We start from the raw sequence: 12,002 nt of genomic DNA on the forward strand, positions 1-12,002 counted from the left end.
CAAGTCCATATTCAGCACACACCTGCTTCATTACAGTTAATTGCAGTAAGATGCTTTTTGCCAGTCTGTGAGATAAATGTCTATACAACTACCACACATTTATACATTTATAGTAAGACTTGCTAGATCTTGATGTTAAAAATGAGAGCCTTTTTCTTTTTTTTTTTTTGTCAGAAGTTGTGCGATATTTTTTCCACAGCTCCAAATCGTATGATCTTATGGAGCTTATGATTAGGACAAAAATTTAAAATACCTGAAAACACTTATAAAGAAATTTGTTAGACCTCATAGCTGCAAAAGTGATTTGTAAACATGATTCAAGTATATCCTGAAGGTTTAAAGAGTGAATTATTATTTTATTTTGGGAGTGCTGAATCATGATTTTTCAATATTTAGAGCTGGCAGCTGCAAGACACTTGTAAGCTGGAATTCCAATTTAATGAGTAGCCTATAAAAATATTCAGACTAGCATATGAAACTTTTCAAGCTGGAGTCAATCCGTACAGAAAAGTTTGCAGAGATAATAGATAACTGAAAAATATCACTGAAGAACCAGGAACTATAAATTCTTAAAATCTCTTGGGTGGGGAGGGGGTATATGTTTGTTTATTTCTTTTAGAAAACCTAACTGCAGTCTCCCAGGCTTTGAAATGTTGATTACTGGAAAGACAAGCAACAGACTTACTTGGCAGAAGTAGTGAACTTTTTCTGCACTAAAGAATATCTGAAATGATAAATAACAGGGTAGCAGGTAAAAAGAATGAGAAATGCTAAGCTTATGTTGTGGACTATAAGGACATTTTTCATGTATTTTCTTTCTTGTGTTCCTCAAAGGTTTCCTGCAGAAAAGATATACCATCTCTAGGACAAGGCATTTGCCTAGTTTCAAAGACCATTAAATTTTTTTCACCCCCTGCACTTTTGTGCTCACAACCACTTATTCTGCTTGTTGTGCTGTACTCAAACATTTTACTAAATATGTCAGCTTCATCCTTTCAACCCTGTAATGGTAGAGTATCATAATAAAATACACTTTATTTAAATGAACCTTTTGTTCAGCTGTGAGTTTATATGGGAAAAAATGTGAGGAAATTGCCGCCAAACTTGTACCACTCTATCATCTGAGTGAAGAAAACAGATGTGGCCAAAAAAACCTGCTTACATTAGCTAATATGTCCCACGTATGTTTCTTACAGTCCACGCATCCGTGTATTATAATAAACCATGTATTGCACTAAGTTTAAAGTGAAATTGCAGTCACGTAAACAGTCAGATGATCCGTTTGGGTTTAGCACATCATAATTAACTTTGTCTTTTTAAATGGAACAGACTCACCTGCTAGAAGAGAAATTGTAATAACCACTTTCCTCTAGAACCTCTTCAATTAAAGTCTACAAGATAAAAGAAATTCATTTCAGTAAATTATCTTTATTAAAAGTAATAAATTAATACATATAGGTATATTTATAGCTTACCTGCAACTGTTCATATGTCATCCCTTCTGCTATGTCAGAAGTGCCAACAATACCTTCAAGTAAAAGGCAAGTAATGTTACACTACTGAATTTGGCATTTGTGCTCCCTCATCAGTTTCTTAGCAATTCCAGTACAAATATAATGACAAGAGAGATGCTTGATTACTAGCAGCTTATTCCACTGACCACAATGACCCCCTGCAAAGGGAGGCATCTTATGGCATGATGTGAACATTTGAGGCACGCAATGTTACCACATTATGAAAGAGTTCTAAACGATGGAAAATATTTTAAATACTTAATGTAACAGAACACAGCAATGCAACTTTCTTATTCTTCCCCACTTACAATTTATAGTGGAAAGGGCACACAGCCAGCAGCAATTTGTGAGGACAAAGTACTCTTTGCAGGTTAAGAAATTCAAAAATTAAAGATACTGAGCATCTGATCAAATTGCACTACTGTATCCAGGAACAAAATAAATCTCTTATTTAAAGTGATTGTTAGGGATTAATTTCCTACTGAAATATCACCCTTGACACCTAGAATTATTTCCACTTTTTGCAATAAGCTGTGGAATTGATATGCCAGTTTCAACACAAAGGCCAGCAAAACCAAAATTTCTGACCCTTCTTTCCGGCACCACAGTTTTAATGTTACTATGTCCTCTAGTCCATGGATTGTGACGTAGCTTTTCTTGTATTTAGAAGAATGGAAATGGCACAAATACCAAAATACGGGCTGCACATTTCCCTTATGTTCATTGCACAGAGGCATATGATGAAACAAGTCTCTGAACTAGGAATTGTGGTTCCCCACCCTGGATGATGCCAGTGATGGTAGGTTTGATTAAAGATGGAGTTCATGATTTGTCACTCTCAGTATCACTAGTTCAAAGTATATTTGGCACTATTCATTTTCTAAAGTATATGTATACACTTTACACTATATAGATGTGGTATAGCATGTAGCATTTCCCTCCTCAAGTTTGTAGGGCTTGATCTAGCTAGGTAATTAAATCATCCCACTATAACTGTTTCAAACACGACAGAAGAACAACATAGGGTTTAAATACAGTTTGTTTAAAAATCACATGCAAGGACAAGTAAATCCTAAGTAGGATATTTTCAGTTACAAACATTTCTATTGATTTTCATGGATGAACCATGAGTTATTTGCATCTTTGATATTTCTTTGTAATTCCAAAGTATACTCTCTTAAATTAGTAGAATGTTCCATCAGTGGTAAACTGCATATCTTACCAGGAATTACACAAAACAAAACCCAAACAAACTCTGATAATGAAAATTAGTATAGTCAACATACCTTTACTGTTTTTAAAGACAGGTCTTAGAGCAGCAATTCCTTCTGCTTTGATACCATACACTTTATTAGAAATATATATGCCACTATAGAGGTTTTGTTTCTTTCTTTACCTTTTCTATCATCTGGAAGCAACATATTTCCACCTGAAGAGAGAAGTACCACATGCCAATCTGCTGTGAAGAAGTTGGGCTCAATCAATTCAGGAGAACCTTGCAGCAGCTGGGGACGAAAAGAAAAAAAGATAAAAAAGCAAAGGACATCTGAAATCTCCACTCTTCCTGTCTGCCAAAAGTTAAGACTTCTGTGAGGCAGTTTACCCTTTCCTATGTTTCCCAGTGCAGTCAGAAGTCAAAGGAGATTTCAATACTTTTTAGATTAATGAAAAAGTGGTGAACACAATTATGAACATCCTACCTTCTTCTCTCCAGAAACACTGATTGAACATTGCAAGCTGCCAATCTGCACTTAGCATAAAGCACTGAGTTCTTTAGACTATCTGAATAAAATGTCATAAACTATACATTTGTGTGAAGATACACAGGGAAGTGTATTCCCTCGAATCTAGGAGAGAAAGAGCCGATGACTGTTTTTCAAAGCTGGGGCTTCTAGTGAAATTGTTAGTCCATATTCAAGTGGTATAATTTCCATTAGAGGGATCCCAGCACTTCTGAAACCTGAAAGTCAGTTTAGCTACTAGATTATGTGAACAATGATACTGACAATAAACTTAAAAACATCTAATTTTGAAAATATCCACTGGTAACAACTCTGACATGAAAATATCTTCGTAAGCAGGAGAGATATTCCAGTTGTGCATTTCTGCAGCACGTTAACACTTTTACAGTCACAGAAACAGAACAATATCTGTTGTTGGAGGACCTTTACCCCACCATTGATCAGTGGAGGAATCTTTTTTCTGTTATTCTAATTAGGTTTTCTAATTCAGCATAGTTAAAAACCCATTATTTTTAAATTTTTTTTGCAGAAACTGCACAACCTCATAAGAACACTTGCTGGAAGAGTTCAACCTAATTCTTTTCTCTATTTAGGTTCTTCCTATTACCTCCAAATGATATCTATGTTACCCAACGCATTTATAGTGGTGATTTTGATAAAATATGTACTATTTATTCACTGATGCTTATCCATTCTCCATCCTTCTAGCTGCACTTTTTGTTGTTGCTTTCTATTAATAGTTTCTATAACTATTTCCTTCAAGGTAGAAATGCCCAGAATTGCATTCAGCATTTCAAACATCTTCAATTTACTACCATTTACTTTTTAAATAGTGTATTTATTCCCTTTTCTTCAGGTTTAAATCCAATAGTTTTGAAGCTCACACAATTTTACAGTTGATAACATTTATAAATTTATAAATATATAGGTTCCTTTATTTCTGGGCATTTGAAAATTAGGTTAATTTTATAATAAACACTTCCTTTTTCTTACCATATTTTTGGGCATCCTTTCCTGAAAACATCAACTCAATACGTGATTAGCAAATATTTCCTTAGATTTAACGCTATGACTGAAATACAGGAATTATTTAATGTAAATCCCAGCTTGATTTACAGGACAGAAAATTGGCATGAAATCAATGGCTCAGACAGTGGCATCTTTAATTATCTTTCAAATGTACTACCAGTGTAAACCAATGTAAACACTAAGCAGCCACCTTCCATGGAGCTTAAGCATCTCAGATTAATTATTACAAAAGTACAGGAAGGATTTAGCATTTGGAGTCAGTCCATTCCATACCAAACAATGATTTAGAAGATTCCACAATTCACTGCAAGTAGGTGAGAATCAAATTAGATTACACTGGGGAATTTTGTGAGTGATAAGAAATCATCTTTGTCATCAAATTTTAGATACAGTAACATACCTAATAACTGCTTTGTCATCAATTCAAAAATGAAATATCTTAGCTTCACAGTCTCCCACAGTACACAGATGCCGAGGATGTCATTTTCAGATCCTATGCTGACTACAGTCTTCTCAGGAGATTTTGAAGGAACACAGAAATTCTGATATTGGTTGTTAGCTCTTTCTCTGTTGGAGAGCACCCAGCACGTGATTGGAAAACATGCAGGCATGGTTCTTTAGTCATGCCATTCTTGCAAATCTGGGGTATTTTTAAACTGATGACACTAAACTGTTTCTGACACACTATGCAGCAATGGGACAAGGTATGCTACATCCAAGACACTGGGACAGTGCTTTCTCAAAATTCATAGTTTTAGTAGGAATACATTCCAAAACATGAATAATACTGGGAAACTAACAGCAAATTAAGAAGAGCTTACATAAATTAAGAGCTTACGTAACCTTTATCATCCTTTGTCACAAAAAGTTACATTTTCCTTCCTCTTCTCTTTCTGAGCTCTGATGAGATGAAGTCTGGTTTTGCATGTTAGCAGCTAGCAGGTCCTTTCCATTTACAAAAAGCGTTCTAATGATCAGACACAAACTTGAAACCAATCTGTAGAAACTGCTTATGTAAGAAGCCTCCATATTTTCCAAATAAAGGATAGCTAGAGAACATTCTAAATATTTCCTTTTAAAAATGGAATCTTACACTTATATTTTTGTGATATTAATATCAATAGCTTAATTCAAATAGAAGAAGAGACAAAGTCGACCATAGGTAGTAATTGGTGTACTGCACCTTTTTCATTTCTGATTTCAGATTACAAGGATTGCTCTGCTGACTGAAGAGGGACTTCTTGAATCTCTCAATGATTCTCCTTTTCAAGTTGCATTGCAAAGCTGGAGGAAGCTATACAAAACAAAGAAACAGATGTTTTCACCGTTCAGTTACACCTCCCATAAAGGTGACCTAATCAGCAGCACCATTACTGAAAAAAGTAGCTACACTGCAAAAAGAAACATTGATGTTTAATAGCATGGTGAAAAACAACAGTATGAGACTTGATTTAATGGCATATTGTAATAATGCTCCTAGTTTGCCCATTCTGTTAGGTTTGGGATATCATATAACTCAGTACCTCTAGCCTTGAAGGTAAAGATCATTATAATAAGCCTAATACAGGTAATACTAGATTTGCCTCCCTGATCAAAGTGCTAGTATTTGGGACATTTTTCTGCAGGTGAAGCCCACAGAACATTGGACAAGATTTCATGTTGGCTATAATGAGTCACTCCAGCTGAAATTAATGGAACTTCAAGAAGCTTAGACCTTCATTCAATGTGTGTAGAAATTAATGTGAATCTCCCTCACGGCTTCAGCAGGCTCTTTTAACATCCTTATGTACATCTTAATACAATTTGGAATGTCACTTTTGCTAGAAGCTTCCTGTGGGAGGTAATTTACATTTCACTTGTCTATAATTCAAAACGGATTTTGTATACTTTTTCTCCTGTATTTTTTGGTTGAAAAAGTACACATCTTTCAACTATATTAAAAAAAAAAAAGCACAAATCACACTTCATTGTGTTTTAAAGTCTTCAATAGACAGTTCAAAGGAGGTCTCTTCCTTTGCTCTTTGAGATTTTAAAATCATTTTTATGCTCCAACAGTAAATGTAAAGCTTCAGCTGCTGGTCACTGCAATGACACCAACCCAGCCTGATGACAATTCTGTGATATGTACTACCCTTTTGGAAAGATCTCCTATGCTGTTTCTGTATAGTTGCTTATACCTGCAGATAGAGTTTATAAAACTATGATTTTCTACCATTTAGTATAGAGTTTATAATCACATCACTCATGTAAATTCACAAAGTGCCACTCCATTGAACTCAGGAAGCTTTTTGACTACTCAAGGAAGGTTTGACCACTAACGATTCATGTTTAAACACTGTCACAGTACACATTATAAAGATTTTTTCCCATTGGAACAAATTACTGCTCTTAGATCGCTATAAATCTGGAACAGCTATATTGGCCTCACAGGAGTCCTGATTTGCTCTGGCAAACCAGGGATCAAGGTTACATCCTAAGCATAAAAGACTTCATCAGACAGCTGGTTGCATACAGTTTTTTGTTACAGATAGTTACTACTCTCTTTTCATGCAGATAAGGCCTTACACATATGCTTGAAGTCAGATGTTGAATGTTCCTTAGCCTATAAGTGAGTAAAAAAAAAGATGCCTTAGGAAAGGTCTGCAAGATACTCTATAGACTACATGCCACTGCAATGAACTGTGTGCAGTTAACGTACCATGGGCATACTGGGATACTCTGAAACAAAGGTGGTAAAGGACAAGTCCACTGCATGAGAAACTCGGAGTTGCCTCAGGCACTAGTGTTCAATTTTAGCTTTTGTTTTAATGAAATCAGATGTCAGATCAGTTAAAAAAAAAAAAAAAAAGGACAAGGATTTACATAATGCTTTTTTAAAAGCTTTCTCTTACATTGTTTTCCAGAGATCACTCTGACTCTTGTTCCCATGGAAACTGGATGGGGAAGGCTGCTGGCAGCCAAGAACTAACAGGCAAGAACTCTCCCTTGTAAACTTCAGTTTAGAATTGTCAGCTGAAATATGTAACAGAGTTTTAGAAAACAGCTATGTATTACAAAAAATATTCTACCTTAGATTTGTAAGGACATAAACAAGTACAAGAGAAGCACATAGTACACAGTGAACAAGTACAGGCATGGACCGTGGTTTCTCTGCCTTCCCATTCCGAAACCAACTGACACCGAAAGCATCGAAGTTGTTACTACTGCTTCAGTGGTCAATTCTGAGCGAGTCTTTGAGTTGCTGTTAGTTCTCAGTTATTGGGCATCCCTGTTATGATAACTTGCATTAATTAGTAGGCCACTTGAGAAAACCTTCTTCAATAGAGAGGGTAGGTTCACTACTGAGCATCTTGGACATACTCCTAAAGACTGAACTGCCTCATTTCTGTTAGCAGGTGAAGGAGATCATTCTTGCAATAAATTCAATCAATTCCAATTATTTTAAATAACATTTGTTTTCTTTGTCCCTGGTAATTTATTTTCTGTATTACTTGTTTTGATAAGCTTGACAGTTTAAAAAAAAAAAAAAAAAAGACATGTAAAATACACCCAAGTTCAGTTATGCTCTTCTGTTCTAAACAAAAATGTACAAATTTGGCTCAGCAATCTGAAATCACCTGAGGTGACAAACATCACTTTCCAAATATAAACACTTCATTTTGGAAAATAAAAAGATGTTTATTTAATAATAGCAAATTTTGCAAGTAACTGAATGGCAGCCATCTTTCTGAAGAATGAAAAGTTTTCTGTCACATTTTTAGTTGAGAGTTCAATACAGATTTATATCAGCTCCATTTTTGCTTTGGAATCAGCATGAAATAACTTTAAGTCTCTTTCATTATGAAACAGTTGAACTTAATTTTAAAATGTCTTAAGTCTGAAAAAGATCTGACATTTCAAAATATTTAACATATCCAGAATTTGAACTATTGCACTAGAAATCCCAAGAAATTATCACTATTTATTGATAATAAAAATTATTACTTAGAAGTTATTTAGAAATTATTGCTATAGAGGAAAGCATTTTATGTACTCTCCATGTTGGAATATGATATTAAGTCACTTAAAATATTCATATTGCTGGCATGACAGAATGTTGTAAAAATAATTTACTGTACAATCCATTTTTCTGAGGTGAGCCAATGAATTTTTTTTATATGACTCAATTATTGCCATCCTCCACATACTAATATTCAAGGTTAGTCTTTATTTAAATGATATATTTTTAAAGCATCCTGCCATCTGCAAAAATGTCAAGTTCTGTTGTTTTTAAAGAACAGTGACTAAATTAGCAGCACTTTGCAGTACCATCATTTTGACAACAGCAAATAACTAAAAAGTATAGAATGTCAGAAGCAACAGTAATGCATACTTGAGTGATGAAGATAATTTTGTGCAGCTGAATAAGAATCTGCTGAACAGGGTCACTGATCTGACGCACCTTCCGTTGTGATACAGCAATTCCTGCAGATGCTGTAGATGACAACAGTCAAATCAGGAGGACAGCTCATTTTGTTGCCTTAATATATTAATAGAGTACACTGTTTAAAACTTGTAGATGTAAATATTAAGTTTTAATGCATTACTTGTTTTTCCAATAGTGTTGGGAATAAAAAATGGATAATCTAAAAACTTAAAAAGATTAGACAATGCAATTGATAATGGGTTTCAAAAGAAAATCCTTTTCTCTGATTCACTTCTAAGTTACTCTAAGAGAAAAGACGTATTAACGAACCTCACTAAATCGTAAAAGTTTTCCCACATCTATTCAAAAGGAAATCTAAAGATATGATAAACAGAATTTTCTTATTTTAAGTGATTTTTTTTACATAGACTAACACACACGATATTTATTTTTTATATATTTTGGTGTTATGGAATTTATTTTAATTTTACCCTAAGAATTACAATAAAATGTCTGATGTGGACCATTCAGAGAATAATTTTATTAAAATATATTTTCATGTTGCCTTGTAGTTATGTGTGTTGCTTTATCACAGCTACTTTTTGTTTCCAACATCTAGCATGAACATGTTTTGAGAGAAACCTCAAGAAAATGTGCAAGAAGCTATGAATCTCTTGGGTCTTCTTTATTTTGCATCAGAAAATTAGTGTTTTCTGTTCTTTGTCATAAATTCCTCCCCACCAGAGATCACCCTATCTAAAGGACGTATTGATGGAGACTGTGGAAAGGACCTGTTGCCAGGATTCTCCATGACCAAAATGGCTCCATCATAAAGCGCATAAACGGCATTTTTCATGTTTAGAATAAAAGAACATCAATACTAAGCAAAAAATAATGCTGTAATAAATAATTCCTCTCCCTGCATAGGAAAGAATACAGACAATTGCTCTGTATTACAGACTGTATATTGCTTTTGCTTGTAAATTCCATAAAAACAGTAGTGTTGACCTGTGAATATACGGGAAGAGTCGGTTTTAAAAACTTTTAAATGCAAAGCTACTTAGATATTGATAGAAAAACGCATGACGTTAAGCAAGCCACAAAACAGGGTTATGCAAAACAGAAAATATTAACACAGATTCAATTCCCATGTACATATGCATGTAAATATGAGCTTTCCACATTACATAAACACTATATATAATGAAAAGTTTATCCCCCCCGCCCCTCCCATATTATATGGGATATAAAGTTGGCCTATTTGAAGAAAAAGAAAAGACTAAACAAATTTAGAAATTAAATATTTGATCAGTTTTGAAAAGTGTTGTCTCTCTTAATATATCTCCATATCATTTCTCTAAGCATTAACCTTTCAAGTAGACTGGTATACGAGACAGATCAGAAGATAAAATATTCATTGACTAATTACTAAGAAGAGATCATGAAGTTGGAGATCCACAATAAGAAAATATTGGCACTTGGAGAAAATAATGTTGTTATAAGTTTCCAATATTTTCTTCTAAAATAGATATTCAAAAAACCTTTTTTTTTTAAACACACTGTATTTGAACATTTCCTTTAGCTATTACCTAACAACACGCACAATAGATATGCATACACAAATTCAGAAACAGTGCACACACAGGCTTATATGTTAGTGCTTAGCTATTTAATTGGGTATCCAAATATGATCTTTGATAAAAAGCATCCTTCATATCCGATGACAATGACAGTACATTTTGTAGTACAAACTCTTAAGTAAAGCACAGAGGCAGTTTGGAATTAAAAGGAAAAACATGACTTTAGAATTAAGAATATTGCAATACTTCAAACATTTAGGCTTCCTCATATCATTTTTATTAGATTATTGCTGATTTTATTTAGATAAGTGTGAATTAATTATCATGGCAAGGAGCAAGAAAGCTGATTTTTTCTTATCTTACGAAAATAGTGAGTAGGTGTAAACCTGTTCCTCTTCCTCTAAAGCTAGACTACCATCCTCTGTCAAGCAAATCCATGTACATAATGTATACTTTTCATAGACAAAAGCACTGCAAAGGAAGTCATGCATGAACAGAGGCTATGCTTTTCTTTCAGCAAAATAAATTTAACACAACAGTTTTAACCTGTTCATTTACTTCTTTGTGTTGAAGTCGGATAAAAAAAATATATCAGCTATGTGAAAATATTTAGTTCTTGGGATCAAGAATTGAAAACAAAAGCTGAAAGTGGAAGTTTATTTCCCCACTGAAATACTGTTTGGGACTTATCACAAACAGCCATTAAATCAGATATTGTCTTGGTTATCCAGAATTTGAGATAAATATACTTGTCTGCTGTAAGCACATTCTTTCTTGTAGTTCCAGTAGCTTGGTGATTAAAAGGCTGTGCTCTTTTTCTGAAGGAAAACTGCCCTAATTTACCAGCAAGTAATATCAAATATCCACGTGATTTGTTTCCTGCCATATTCAATGAGATATTTGAAAAATACTAACCAAAGGCAGCTTGATAAAAACCAAAACCAAATTCACCTGGCTACCTAAATGAGTGAGCATTACTTAAAATTTACAAAGCACAGTAAACTCAGTACTGATTTGTGGATATTATACCTAAAAGGTTGTCTATATTTTGTTAACTAAAGAGCATTATGAACTTACCTATTGAACCAAAAAAAGAAGTAATAATTTATTTGTCTTCCATGGAATAATTTTAATTCCAGCCATAAGAACCAACAGAGAAATATTGCTGATCAAGCTTTAGGTAATTTAATAGAATTAGGACATAGAAGTAAATATTATGTATTCTACAAACTGTGCAGATTTACAAAATATCATTCAGATTTTAAATATAACAATTAAAACAAACAGAACAGCTTGATTCTTATTTACCTAGTGCTATCATGCTTTGCCCGCTCAGAAAGAGTATTGAGCCACAACTAAATCAGATTCTTGAATTTTTATGTGGTAACTCAGTTGTTATTTATTATTTTTAAGCTTGTGTATTTAAGTCATACACAAGTCAGACCCAGAGATTAAATAAAAGCTTATCAGCAGACTGCCACTATAAAACACTTAGCGTATCACTAAAGAACATTAGTTAACAAAATTAACTTTCCAAGTTGAGTATTAGACCCGGAAGCTAAGCAAAGAGCTTAGGTCCAAGTATTGAACTTCAGCCAGCAGCCCTTTATCTCTCTTAAATACAGCTATCTCTAAACTACCCTTCAGAGGCTAATTTAGATCCATATTCTAAAATTTCCTCATACAGAAACACCCTGAGGATCATGAAGTCTTATGTACAGATTTACATCTG

General features: G+C 33.9%; 1 protein-coding gene across 5 annotated transcripts in view; it reads right to left on the reverse strand.

Moving 5' to 3' along the window:
- The window catches only part of NEK10 (NIMA related kinase 10), a 121,888-nt gene that overhangs the window by 10,611 nt on the left and 99,275 nt on the right, over positions 1 to 12,002 (reverse strand). For 4 of the 5 annotated variants that reach the window (XM_075495576.1, XM_075495574.1, XM_075495571.1 and 1 more), the window contains 5 exons: positions 8,658 to 8,758; positions 5,469 to 5,579; positions 2,911 to 3,019; positions 1,476 to 1,528; positions 1,332 to 1,391 (listed from right to left, as the gene is read on the reverse strand). In XM_075495576.1, coding sequence (XP_075351691.1) covers positions 1,332 to 1,391; positions 1,476 to 1,528; positions 2,911 to 3,019; positions 5,469 to 5,579; positions 8,658 to 8,758 — 434 coding nt within the window. Of the gene's footprint in view, positions 1 to 1,331; positions 1,392 to 1,475; positions 1,529 to 2,910; positions 3,020 to 5,468; positions 5,580 to 8,657; positions 8,759 to 12,002 lie in introns of those variants that run through there. The other variant, XM_075495572.1, reaches the window with a different exon arrangement.

This window comes from Mycteria americana, chromosome 2 (genome assembly GCF_035582795.1).
Source record: "Mycteria americana isolate JAX WOST 10 ecotype Jacksonville Zoo and Gardens chromosome 2, USCA_MyAme_1.0, whole genome shotgun sequence".
Lineage (NCBI taxonomy): Eukaryota > Metazoa > Chordata > Aves > Ciconiiformes > Ciconiidae > Mycteria > Mycteria americana.